The sequence below is a fragment of the Anolis sagrei genome, chromosome X, assembly GCF_037176765.1.
Source record: "Anolis sagrei isolate rAnoSag1 chromosome X, rAnoSag1.mat, whole genome shotgun sequence".
Lineage (NCBI taxonomy): Eukaryota > Metazoa > Chordata > Lepidosauria > Squamata > Dactyloidae > Anolis > Anolis sagrei.
In genome coordinates this window covers 24,359,389-24,373,150 of record NC_090034.1, presented here as the reverse complement: position 1 = coordinate 24,373,150, position 13,762 = coordinate 24,359,389, and the positions used below count along the sequence as shown (strand labels likewise).

The 13,762-nt window shown below is 41.4% G+C and overlaps 1 protein-coding gene across 3 annotated transcripts in view; it reads left to right on the top strand.

Annotated features, from left to right (window-relative positions):
- SNX29 (sorting nexin 29) overlaps positions 1-8,056 on the top strand; it is a 114,554-nt gene extending 106,498 nt beyond the window's left edge. For all 3 annotated transcript variants that reach the window (XM_060786343.2, XM_060786342.2, XM_060786344.2), the window contains 2 exons: positions 1,394-1,533; positions 7,553-8,056. In XM_060786343.2, the coding sequence (XP_060642326.2) occupies positions 1,394-1,533; positions 7,553-7,685 (273 nt within the window). In that variant the 3' untranslated portion in view covers positions 7,686-8,056. The remainder of the gene's footprint in view (positions 1-1,393; positions 1,534-7,552) is intronic.
- The last annotated feature ends 5,706 nt before the right edge of the window (positions 8,057-13,762 follow it).

Below are 13,762 nucleotides of genomic sequence, written 5' to 3'. Positions count from 1 at the left end.
GACTTTAGTCTCAGGATCATAGTGATGGACCCAGGCTTCATCCTGTGTGACCAGTTTGTTGAAAAATTCCTCCTGGTTTCCATGGCACATTGTCAATAGAGCCTGAGAGCATTCAACTTGTTTCTGCTTCTGAAAAGGTGTGAGCAGCAAGGGGACCCAGCAAGCAGATACCTAATGCATGTGAAGATGATTTTCACCACAGACCCCACACACATTTTGGGCTAGGTGGTGAATGGTTACATGGTGATTTTCCAAAATGGCACCATCCACTTGCTGGAATGTGTGTTCATCAATAGCAGAGTGGGGTCATCCTGAAATTGGAGCTGTTTCCACCGAAGTCCAACCACATTTGAATTGACAATGCCAGTTCTTGACTCCATCATATGATGGGGAATCATCACCATAAACCTCTTTCATCTCATTGAACGTCTCCTTTGGTGTGCGGCCTTTCAAGTAAAGGAACTTTATGACTGCTCTGCATTCCACTGGGTCCATTATCAAACCTCAAACCACTTCAGCTCCTGTAAAATCAAGACCGTTATCAGTTCTGAGTTGTAAAATTGGCACATAACCTATAGAGACATATCATTACACATGTACAGTTTCAGAGTCCTGTGATTAATAGAAGGGGGTCAATGGAAATCTTTAATGAACACCCCTCGTACTTTTAGAAAATGCATAAATGTCATTGTTTTTGCCAAATTGGTGAGTGGAGGAAAGTGGCAAGTGTTGGAATGGATGCTTATTGTTATGATGACTCCTTTGTTTGTTCTGCTGTATATGTCAGATTTTTGGATGGGTTTTCCGTATAAGGGTTCGTGATATTAATAATTACATTTGATAGTTTTACTTGGAAATGTCAAATAATAATAATAATAATAATAATTTATTTATTTATTTATTTATTTATTTATTTACTGCATTTGTTGACCGCCGTTCTCAGCCCTAGGGCAACTCACGGCGGTTTACAACATATAAAAACAGTTTACAATAAGGGCATATCAAAACAACAATATAAACATAACAATCAACAATACAAATACAATATTATTATTATTATTATTCAACAGCTAGCAGAGTGTCTGCTGTGGACGCATCTTGTTGTGTTTCTTGTTGTGTTTCAAATAATAATAATAATCATCATCATCATCATCTTTATTTCTGTACTCCTTCTCTCCCCGAAGGGACTCAGGGCAGTTTTCACATAAAAAGAGGCAAACATTCAATGCCTTGGGTGAATACAAACACATCAAAACAATACACGATAAAGCACAATAATAACAGTGAACTTACAGTGAAGAATTAAGCACTGAAATAAAAAAGTGAACAAGAGCAAATGCAGTAGTGTATTTTTAATTATCCCCCTCCCCCCTCTTCTTTCTTTTCCCTTTAGGATGCGAAATTTGTAGAAGAACGGCGGAAACAGTTGCAGAACTACTTAAGAAACGTTATGAACAAATTAATCCAGACTCTGCCAGAGTTTGCTGCCAACCCTAAAAAAGAAACACTTATCCAGCTGATACCTTTTTTTATGTAAGTACAGTGGACTCGACTTAAGAGCATTCCAACTAAAGAGTGTTTAGAGTTAAGAACTATCACTCAGCCCTGGTTTTACTTTGACATACAAACAGTGTTTTAAGTTAAGAGGGAGCACCAGAAGGTGCACTAGCACGAGAGGGTAGGGCTTTAGGGCTTCAAGGGAGTAGCCTCCAAGCCTCATGCTCTTGCCTGCTTTGGAAGAGAGATTGCTGTCTGCTTCCTCTTGTCTACTTTGAGGAACTTTTGGTTAGTTTATTTTGTGTGGTTTTTATTCCTGCTCTCTTTGGCATCATGAAGAGAGAGAGGGAGAGCAAGGGAAGTAGGGAAGCTGGAAGGAGGAGAGAATGAAGAAGAAAAGGAAGCTTCTGCCTCTTCACTTGATGCTTTGGGCTTCCATGCCAGAACTTGGTGCTTCTACCACTCTGCCACATTGTTCCACATAGATGTGCAATTATACATTATTTGTTATTTATGACAACAAAACATGGAACAAAAATGGGGGGGGGGGTCGGGGCCCCCAGAACTGATTAATAGCATTTTAATTGGAATTTTGCTTTGAGATAAGAGCAATTGGAGTTAAGAGCTCGGTCAAGGAACAAATTAAATTCTTAACTCAAGGTATCACTATTCTGAAATGAATCAGTAGCTTTACTTATAGATACCAACTGATACTTTCTTTCTTGAGTAATTTTTTAAAACAACTTGTGGTGTTTTCTGTGAAATCCCTGTCTCTGTGTTTTAATTTAAGCCTCCCATTGTCTAATCCCAAAACTGGGTCTTTTCAAGTTCTCTTTCAGAGCTGAACACTGCCACATCTTGCTGTTCCAGCACCAGCTTTATTTGTGGCAGATGATGCAGCAGAATTGTGTAAAAGAGAGAAGCATTTTGGCTCTTTCGCTGATGGGGTCCTCAGTCAGAACTAACGGCAGAATTGGGCTCCCAAACCTTTTCTACCCAGACTATCCCTTGGATGACAATCAGGTTCCTCATTACTGGATATATAAAGAGCCCTGGGGCAGAACTGCATTCTTTTCCCAATGCAAGGCCAGGGCAAGATATATTCCCAAGGATTATATAGTGCAAAAGTAAACAAAGAAAATCAAAGTGCAAAGTGTCATTCATCTTCCTGCTAATAACTACAAGAAGCATGCAAGCAGGTCGGCGATAGAGAAAAATTCATTCTGCTAGTTGGGTTTTCAGTCTTCATACATTTGCACAGTCTCAGACAGTAAAGTAAATGCCCAGCAAGGTATCAAAATAACTGTTTCATGCCATGTGGCAGCTGTCAACATTTGCCCACAATACTAATAAGGTCGGAAGCCCAGCTCATTCAGTTAAGAATAGTTGAATGTGATTGGAGAAGTGGATTATGAATCAACCGTTCTTTCATTGTGAGAGTGACAAGACAGGTTTTGTACCAGTTTATGTGTTTAATAAACAAAATGAAAGAGGAAGAAAGCCTTTCTTTGGAGAAATGCTGGTGACAACTAGCATTCTAAGAACTCAGTGGGATGTAGACATCCACTTTGCAGTCCTACTACTCATTGTAGTCTAATAAAATTTACAGGTCATTTATATTCTGTTCTTCTCCAGAGCTGTATGGAATATGATTACAAATCCACAACCTATATTCAGGAATGGATTTGACAATCCATTTGGCAATATTAATCTTTGGAAATGCTTGGTGTTTTGTTTTTTTTCCTTTTCCTTTTCTGTCTTTCTTGATTCTTAATGCATTTTTGAAACTTCTAAAAGTTTTCTCATTGTGTTCCAATTTTTGAAAATAGCACTTGTTTTTATTTGTTAAAAGTCTTGGGCATATTTGGGTGAGCAAAAAGCAGGCTAAATATCTGGTCAACCAATCACTCAGTGGAAAAAATATAGATATTTCTACAAACAGAAACAAAAAAGGCATGATAAACCAGACCCTTAAAAGAAAAAAAAGAGGAGGAGCGGCAAGAGGATCCGTTGCCACTGAAACCAAAAGCAACAGCAATGAAACATGAATGGCACACATATTTAGGATATCATGACAACTTGTCAAAGCTCATCAAGAACTCTTATAGGTGCCATTTCCTCCTTATTTGTGTGGGTACTGCAGTTCATCTCAGACTATGAATCTCTAGACAGAAAGACCATTGTTTAGAGCAGGGGTCCTCAAACTTTTTAAACAGGGGGCCGGATTACTGTCCCCCAGACCGTTGGAGGGCCGGACTATAGTTTTTTTAAAAAAAAGATGACCAAATTCCTATGCACACTGCACATGTCCTATTTTGCTACTGTTATGAATTGTAATGTAAATATCTGATATGCATGATGTATTTTTATTGTTACAATCTGAACATAAAGCATAGTTTTAGCATTTCTGAAGATAAAATAGTTCCAATTAAAATGAGGAAAACATTCTATTTTCTGTCTTTTTGAAAGTGGTTTTTGGAATATGTAAGCATGAGTCCCCTTTCGGGGGGGAGAAGGGCAGGGTATAAATGTAGGAAATAAATCTATATAAATAAAAATGTAATGTTCGTTTGTGGGATTAACAGAACTCAAAAACCACTGGATACCTAACAACCCAATGTATGTCCTTCACTCAAAAAAATTGATTTTGTCATTTGGGAGTTGTAGTTGCTGAGATGTATAGTTTACCTATAATCAAAGAACATTCTGAACTCCATCAATGATGGAATTGAACCAAACTTGACATAGAGTTCTCCCATTACCAACAGAAAATACTGGAAGGGTTTGGTGGGCAGTGTCCTTTGGTTTTAGAGTTGCAGTTCACCTACATCCAGAGATCACTGTGGACTCAAACAATGATGGATCTGGACCAAACTTGGCACTGATACTCAGTATGCCCAAATGTGAACACTGGTGGCGTTTGGGGGTTGTATTTGCGGTCATTTATAGTTCACCTGTAATCAAAGAGCATTCTAAACTCCACCAATGATGGAATTGAACCAGTCTTGGTACACAGAACTCCCATGAACAACAGAAAATACTGGAAGGGTTTGGTGGGCATTGACCTTGAGTTTTGGAGTTGTAGTTCACCTGCCTCCATAAATCACTGTGGACTCAATGATAGATCTGGACCAAACTTGGCACGAATATTCCATATGCCCAAATGTGAACACTGGTGGAGTATGGGGGAAATAGAATCTTGACATTTGCGAGTTGTAGTTGCTGGGATTTGTAGTTCACCTACAATCACAGAGCATTCTGAACCCCATCAACAATAGAATTGGGCAAACCTTTCCAGAGCAGCGCTGCGGGGACTCCAGCAGCCACTGCTGGTCCAGATAAGCGCGGGAGGAAGAAGCCTGTGGAAGCCGCGGAGAACAGAGAGCAAAGCAGAGCGGACGCCATTGCTCTGTAACAGAAGATCCCTGGTGGCAAGGAAGGCGTCCGCAAATGGTGGAGGCGGCGCCGGGTGGGCGTGGCCAAGCAATGCTGGCTTCCCTGGCCCGGAAGCCTGGCCACGCCCACCCGGCGCCGCCTCCACCATTTGCGGACGCCTTCCTTGCCACCAGGGATCTTCTGTTGCAGAGGAATGGCATCTGCTCTGCTGCGTTTCTCCCTCCACAGACTTCTCCCTCCACACGGGATGGAGAAGCCTGTGGAGGGAGAAGGGCTCTCTGCTCTCCCACGGAGAACAAAAAGCGAAGCAGAGCGGACGCCATTGCTCTACAACAGAAAATCCCTGGTGACGAGGAAGGCATCCGCAAATGGTGGAGGTGGCACCAGGTGGGCGTGGCCAAGCGATGCTGGCTTCCCTAGCCCAGAAGCCTGGCTACGCCCACCTGGCGCCGCCTCCACCATTTGCGGACGCCTTCCTTGCCACCAGGGATCTTCTGTTGCAGAGGAATGGCGTCTGCTCTGCTGCGTTTCTCCCTCCACAGACTTCTACCTCCACATGGGATAGAGAAGCCTGTGGAGGGAGAAGCGCAGCAGAGCAGACGCCATTGGCAGTGGCGAGGGGCTTTGTGTGAGGCCAGGACAGGCCGCACGGGCCGGATAAATGCCCTTGGCGGGCCGCATGTGGCCCGCGGGCCGTAGTTTGGGGACCCCTGGTTTAGAGGCTCTTTTGGTGGCATAGCGGGTTAAACCTCTGAGCTACTGAACTTGCTGACTGAAAGGTTGGTGGTTGTAATCCAGGGAATGGGGTGAATTCTCGCTTGTTAGGACCAGCTTCTGCCAACATAGTAGTTTGAAATAATGTAAATGTGAGTAGATCAATAGGTACCACTTTGACAGGAAGGTAACAGCGCTCCATGCAGTCATTCTGGCCACATGACCTTGGAGGTGTCTACTGACAACACCGGCTCTTCAGTTTAGAAATTGAGATGAGCACCACCCCCAGAGTCCGATACAACTAGACTTAAAGGGGAAACCTTTACCTTTTACCTGGTATTGTTGCCATTTCTATTAGAGCAACATACAGACGTGAAGATACTGCAAGAGAATGCCTGGCTATGCAGATGAAATGAAACTTTATTTATAGCCCGCCCTATCTCCCTGAAGAGACTCAGGGCAGCTCACAACAAAATGCACAATGGCCAACATTCAATGCCAACAGTACTGTGTAAACAAATTAATAAACAAATCAAAAACAGCTCAATAAATTATAAATCAACGTAAATGAACAAGACATAAAATGACCCACATAATTAATAACACATGAAATCCTTAAAATATAATTTAACATCTCTAAAATTAGGCTAAAATTGTTGGGGGAGAAATGGAAAACAACAGGTTCACAGAGTGGATGCTAGCAGCTAGCTAAGGTGCAAATAGATGTACTTAATCCTCCTCCTCTCTGCAAGCTAAATTGCATAGATCTGTTTTAATAGCTTTTTGAAGGAGAGAAGAGAGTAAGCCATTTAAAACTCTTTAGGGAGGGAGTTCCAGAGGTGGGGAGCGATCACAGAGAAGGCCCTCTTTTGCGTTCTCACCAACCGCACTTGAGATGGGAGTGGGACTGAGTGGAAGACCTCCTCTGCTGACCACAGTGCTCGTTTTGGTTTATATATTATTGGGTCTTTCAAATAATATGCACCTGAGGTTGGCTTCTGAGACTATGGTCTTTTTCCTTAGATAGAAAATTACTGGCTGGCAAAAACTGGGAACAGCTGAAAAGTCCCAACAGGTCGGAGGAGGGCAGGTGTTATCCCTATTTTCAAAAAAGGTGCCAAATAGTTGCCACCCAGGCAAAACCAGGAAAGATTCTAGAGCAGATTATATTAGACAGACAATCTCTAAGCATCTCAGAAGGAATGCCATGCTCACTAAGTTTCAACATGGGTTTCTCAAAAGCAAATAATGCCAGAGAAACCTTCTCTCTCTCTCTCTCTCTCTCTCTCTCTCTCTCTCTTTTGATAGGTTACAAGCTTGGTAGAATGCTATGAATGTAGCAGATCTTGTTTTCAATAAGGGCTACGACAAGGTCTCCCATGATATTCTCACACAAACATCTAAGAAAATGTGGTCTAGACAATGTTAATGTGTTGGTGAACTGCTGAACCCAGATGGTTCTTCCCAAGATTATTGCTCTTGGTTCTGAGATTACTTCTGCCAGTTCCTTCAGTGCCCTTGAATGCCGTGCATCTGTCTCTGAATATTTGAATTATTTTTAGAGTAGCCAGTTATTCCTGTACTGCCTTTTTACCTTTCCTGTGCTGCATTTCCTCATCTGCATCCTCTGCTCCATTTCCCCCAAAGCAAAGGAGGTGCTGGTTCTTTCAGTTGCCTTTATCCTTATACATGTTAGCTTGAATTCCTCTTTGGTGCTTTCCTCTTTTTCCACTTCTTGTACATGTTCTCTTTAAAACAGAGCTCAGTGGAAATTTCCTTAGACATCCATTCAGATCTTCGAATGTGAGGAATTGCATACAGAGCGGAAGAAGGAAATGTATCCAAATTATTATTGTAACCTGGCTTGACAACAGAGACCCAGGTCTAGAACTCAAAGTTTTAAGAGAATACATCAATTCCGATCGTGTTTTCTTTTACTTTCTAGTGACTTTCAGCCTGCGGGAGAATCTGCAAGGGACAGTAGTAGCCGCCCTCGAGGGGGAACCCGGTTTTCAAGGTTGTCTCAGCACCATCCGCGGGAGACACGGAACCTGGAGCCTCAGAGTGGCGATCTTTGACTTTGGGGGTGATTATGACCACTGACACAATGTACTTTAAGCTGCCTTTGGATTTTCTCCTATCTCACACAGTAGACAGCCGCAACAGGGGAAAATACAATTCTGTTGAATTATAATCAGCAAGGAAAAGGTTGAAGGGCCACTTTGGAATAGCTGCCTTTCTCCAAAAACAGTCAGATGCCCTTTGGTCTAAAACTGAGAAGTGCAGAGATGGCTGCTTCATGTATCCTTTGATTTGTCAACCCATTGATAAGGATTTTTTTTTTTTTTAGCTTCTGGAGTTTTGATGGATTTTTATCTTCTATTCAAAATCCTATGAGGATGAACCCAACATAATTGCAACTAGAATAATAAAACCATTTTAAATCCGCGTCTTTGAACTCCTTTCTTTCCTCTTCTCCTATAGTTGTCAATTTTTTACTACCTACATCAAACCTTGGGCAAAAAAAGAATACGAGAAATGCTAGAATCTGATTTGGTGTTTCTATTCCAGATCTTCTCAGATGGAATGTTGTTGTCAGATTTTACATAGCAGACAGCTCTGAAACCATTAATTTAATGCAATCAAATAGAAAATTGAGTTTGGGTGAATGTCATCAAAGCTTTCCAGATTGTGCAAATGCCTGTACTTCCATAGAATCAAAATAAGCAACCACTTTTGCTACCAAATGTGTAATTCATTGCTGCTATTGTTCATCAACCTTCACTGAATTATCTTCTTGTAAGAGTGCATCAAAAATAGCTGAAAGGAAACCCAGAATGCGATGTTTCCAGTGGATGTGATTTCATACCAGGATGTGAATACTGGTATGAACTAGTTTCACCCACACCTTGTACTACAAGAACTGATCCTCATGCTCCACCCTTGACCCACTTAGAATTGTGCTATGATTTTGATTTTGTGTAGTATTAATGACTGATGTCAACGTAGTGTGCATGCCAAATTACATGTCTGTCCAGGTTGTTGTTTGTTCATTATGGGTTCTTGAAGGGTTAGAGGTGGTGGCTTGTTTTGAGCAGAGCACCTGCAAAAGAAGGGGATGAGTTCCACAGAAATCCACAACGATCTGTCGACAACTTTGGGGAAATCTGCTGTGTCGTTTGATAGTGTAAAAAAATGGTATTGGGAATCTGAACGTGGAAGAACATTGTGTGAAGATGAACATGGTTTTCACCAGTCAAAAACTATCAACATAGAATTAACCATCAACAGAATCTACGATGCGGTTATGCAAGATTGACGAGTGACCATCAAGGATATAGTACAGGAAACAAGTGTCTCATTCTATATAGTACACACAATATTGACAAAAGAATTGGACATGAAAAAATGAACAGCAAGATGAGTGCCTCAAATGTCAACAGCCACACAAAAACTAACAAGGTTCTTACTATGCGGACTTCATTACAAAATTACTTGTTGCAATTAAGGACAAATGTTGTGAAGAGTTGGGACAGGGAGCATTTTGCAAGGGTTGGACAACCCTTTTTCCAAGAAGCAGTCAAAATGTTAGATGTTAGCTGGGATAAGTGCATTTGACTTCAAAACAACTAAGTTGAAAAATTAGGTAAGAATGCTGCCAGTTTGTACTCAGGAAATGGGTCAGAGATGGAACATAAGGATCAGCCCCTGTACTGTGGGAAGCAAGTGTCCCCTTAATGAGCCTTGTTATCAAGAACAGGTTCCATTTTTCTTGCAATTTAGGACATCCCTTCATATAAGCTGCAGACATTTTCATGTTCGTTGCATCATCACTGTAATATTAAATTGTACTTCTTCTTTAAAAGCTTCTTTTGCAGAGATATCGTCATTTTCCATGAACGAACAGTATCTTTAAACTTACTATCGCAGTGAAATTATCAATTTCATGGAGTCACACTCCATCTACAGCAGTAGTGACCCAAATGAAGCATACCAGTGTACATAAAAATATTGTAGAAACCGATGTACATCAAGATATTTTGGAAAATATCTTGATGTGGTATTTGTATGTCTCAAAGGGCCCCCTGGTGGTGCAGCAAGTTAAACTGCTGAGCTGCTGAATTTGCTGACTGCAAGGTTGGCGGTTCGAATCTGAGGAACAGGGTGAGCTCCCGCTCTTAAGCCCAGCTTTTGCCAACCTAGCAGTTCGAAAACGAGCAAGTGTGCGTAGATCAGTAGGTGTTGCTTCTGTGGGACGTTAATGGCACTCCATGCAGTTATGCCGGCCACATGACCTTTGAAGCATCTACGGATAATGTCGGCTCTTCAGCTTAGAAATGGAGATTAGCACCGCTTCCCAGAGTCAGACTTTACTAGACTTAATGTCAGGGGAAACCTTCACCCTTACCTTAAAGGTGACTAATGGGAGCCATGCCAGCCTGGTGTAATAGTTTTGTGGATTGTTGAAGTATGATGGTCCTAAATTTAGGGGCTGCAACCTTCACCTAGACAAGGAACAGCCTTTGGCATCTTTATTCTTGTGTTTCTCTTTTAACAGCTATACTCAAGCTCAGTGTGTTCTCCATTAATTCCATTGATTCTTTGGATTTTGAAATGGATTCCAGGATCAAGAAAGAGGCAGGCAAGCTTACACAGAAGACCTCATCTAGAATACTGTGTCCAGTTCTGGGCTCCACAATCCAAGGTTGAGAAGTCTTGAATCCCCCGGGGCACGCCTTGGGGAGCTGGATATGTTTGAATTGGAAAAAAGAAGGCTGAGAGAAGGGAACATGAGATCCAGGTTTTAACTATTTGAAAGAATATCCCATTCGGGAGGAAGGGGCAAGCTTGTTTTCTGCTGTTACTCTGGAGACTAGGACACCATGGAGCCATGGGTTCAAATTGGAAGAAAACATATTTCATTATGAAGATCTTCCTCAGGAGTGGAATGTGCTGCCTTGTAGAGTGAATGGAGTCTTGTTCTTTGGAGGCTTTTAAGCAGAGGCTGGATGGCTATCTGTTGGGGGTGCTTTGATTGTGTGGCAGAATTGGTTTGGACTGGATGGTCCTTGGTGTCTCTCCCAACTCTTATAGTTCCATGAGATGTTAAAAATCTCTCTTGTAGAGAAATAATACAAAGCAATCAAGAAATATGGTTTAAAAACACTCTTTTTATTATGTATTTCTTTGTGCTATAACAGAGTTAAAATTTATGTTAGATGAATGGAGTTTGCAGGAATCCAGTTTTAATTTAAGGATGTGTCTTCTGTTAGTAGATTACATCTTTTTTTTCACCATAGTGGTAGATCTGAAAAATCCAACAACAACAACAACAAAACTTTTTTTATATACCGCTCTATCTCCCCGAGGGGACTTGGAGCGGTTTCCAAATAACATAATCCATACATACAAGAAAAACAGCATAAACATAAAATTAACAAGACAATATAAGCATAAAAAACCATAATATCACATATATATTTAAAATAATCCTGCCTGTTCAAGGCAATTTAAAAGGCCGGGCCAGGGCTAGTGCAATTTTAGAGGGCCTGGAAAATTAGGTAGAGTCTATGGCTGTACATTTCTAGGGCCTAATAGAAGAAAGTAGCCTGGGTAATAGGTAGAAAAAGATATGGCCAATTTCAACAGTATCTGGGGCTAAGCTAAAACTAGTCGGTCTCAAAGGTTTGTTTAAATCACCAGGCTCTTACGAAAGAAGGGGAGGGATGGGGCCTGTCTTATTTCTCAAGGAAGGGCGTTCCAGAGGCGGGGGGCCACCACTGAGAAGGCCCTCTCTCTCATCCCCACCAACTGTGCTTGTGATGGTGGTGGGAGCGAAAGGAGTTTGAGCAAGCATTCGGCTAATCCGATGCGATGAAATCTCTGATCAAGGACTGGCAATCACAGACAACGAAATTGGATTATGATTTTAATTTAAGAGATGCATTGGTCTGTATTGGTGGCCCAATACTGTGTATTGTATATGTATGTGTTTTATATTTTTAATTGGAATATTGTTGTTTTTAAATGTTGTAAACCGCAATGAGTCGCCGTTTTAGGCTGAGATATTAGCGGTATACAAGTGTACTAAATAAAAAAATAAAATAAAAAATAAAGGAGGGCCTCCCTGGAAGATGTTAACGTCCGCGCCGGTTCATAGAGGGAGGTGTGATCACAAAGATAGGCAGGGCCCGAACCGTTTAGGGCTTTGAAATTCTCTATTTCAATTAAGAGTTGGTTGACATGATAATCTTTAGTTCGTAGTCTTTCTTGAAGAGGAATTGCCCAGTTGGGACTGTTGGTGGCAGCTAGGACTTGCCGTATCGGATGTATTTTGATCCTTAGGCCTTACCACTAAATTGCTGACCATAGCCTTTCTTTTTGATGGGTCCCCTGCTTGACTTCTCTCGCCTGTTGATCCTTGTTGCTAGTTGAGGAAGGAAAGTTCCTATAAGGCAGTGTTTCCCAACCTGAGGGTCCTCAGATGTTTTGGCCTTCAACTTCCAGAAATCGTAACAGCTGGTAAACTGGCTGGGATTTCTGGGAGTTGTAGGCCAAAACATCTGGAGGCCAACAGAACCACTGCTCTGAGGGATTTCCTGCTGTAACTGCTGCAGTGTCATATCAGGTTTATCTGGTCCATATACTCTGCATTCTGTAATCTCAGAGAGACCTGAGAGCAGTGTTTCGTTGAGAATGCCCTGAGACATGGGTGCTGTGGCCCTTTCCCTAGTTTCAGCTGGCATCGCGTGTCTTCCAAAATCCATGACTGCTCATGACTTCAACCATTTTTCCAGCCTCAGGTGAGGATGATATTTCTGTTGGTGAACTAATGGATAGATAGATCTGTTTATTGATTAGTCTGTTGGCCATATTGCTAATAAAAGACAAAAATACACAGACAGACACTAATAACTATCCTAAAACTCCTGTGATAATTAACTAAAATAAATTAAAACACAATAAAACATGATTAAATAATTAATTTGATATAGGGGAGAATAGTGGCAAGTGTCAAATAATTGGTTGGAGAATTTAGATAAGTTCATTCCCATGACATGGGAGATAAAGGGATCTCTCAGGTGGACAGCATTTGTAATTAATTTGGCTCTATAGCAGACTAAATGTAGTTTCTCCCCAGAAAGAAAATAGGGCAGTTTGGTAATTGGGTCCCAGTTGGTTGTTCCCACCAAAAGTGGTTGTAAATTTTGGGATCTCAACTTGACATATAGACAACAAACAAAATACAGTAGAGTCTCGCTTATCTGACTTTTGCTTATCTGACATTCCGTCTTATCCGATGCTCTTATCCAACGACTCGCTTTTCCTCCAACATTTCCCCTTCAATTAAAGGAGCTGTCCCCAACTTTCTCTCCATTCCCAATAAGTGAAAAAGGCAAGAGAATGAGGAGGGAAGAAAGGGGGGAAAGAGGCACGACTGGAAGTGGAAGCATCGTCCTTACCTCTGTGATTTCCACGCTCCAGGCACTTCCTGCTGGGTTGCTCTAGCCCCGAGGCGTTGCCTTGCCTTAACCCTTTGAGTCCCTGTTGTTAGTATTTTAAGTGTCCAGTGCCGTGTTGGATGGGTAACAGTAGGAGACTCTGTATTATCCAACACTTTTGTTTATCTGACGTTCTGTCGGTCTTTTTATGTCGGATAAGCGAGACTCTACTGTATGCGCAATGTCCTCTGACTGGTGCACTATAGACATATGCTCTTTTGTGATAAGATATTTCTTTATTTTTTATTTATTTCATATACTTGTACCCCGCCCTTTGCTCCCCCAGAGGGGGACTCAGGGCGGCTTCACAGCAAGCACCATTCGGTGCCATCACAATAATAAAAACAATAAGCAAATTCATTAAAACAGTACATTAAATAAACAGTTGTTAAAACACACCAATTTCTTTGAAATTGTCTAGTTCTTACTATAGAATTAAGTTGTTTTAGTAAAAGCAATTCTCTGTCCCTGTGTAAGGTTCATCCTAAGGTACTTTTCTGTGCCAAATGTTGCTTTATTTTTGGCTCACCAGTTTGTAGATTTGAAGCTGGTGGCCAGAAAAGCTATATGTTTGTGCACTGATATCCAGAACACTGTTGGAATGTTTCCTGGGACAAAAGTCCTAGGAAAAGTAGATGGGAGGGTGAAAAGCC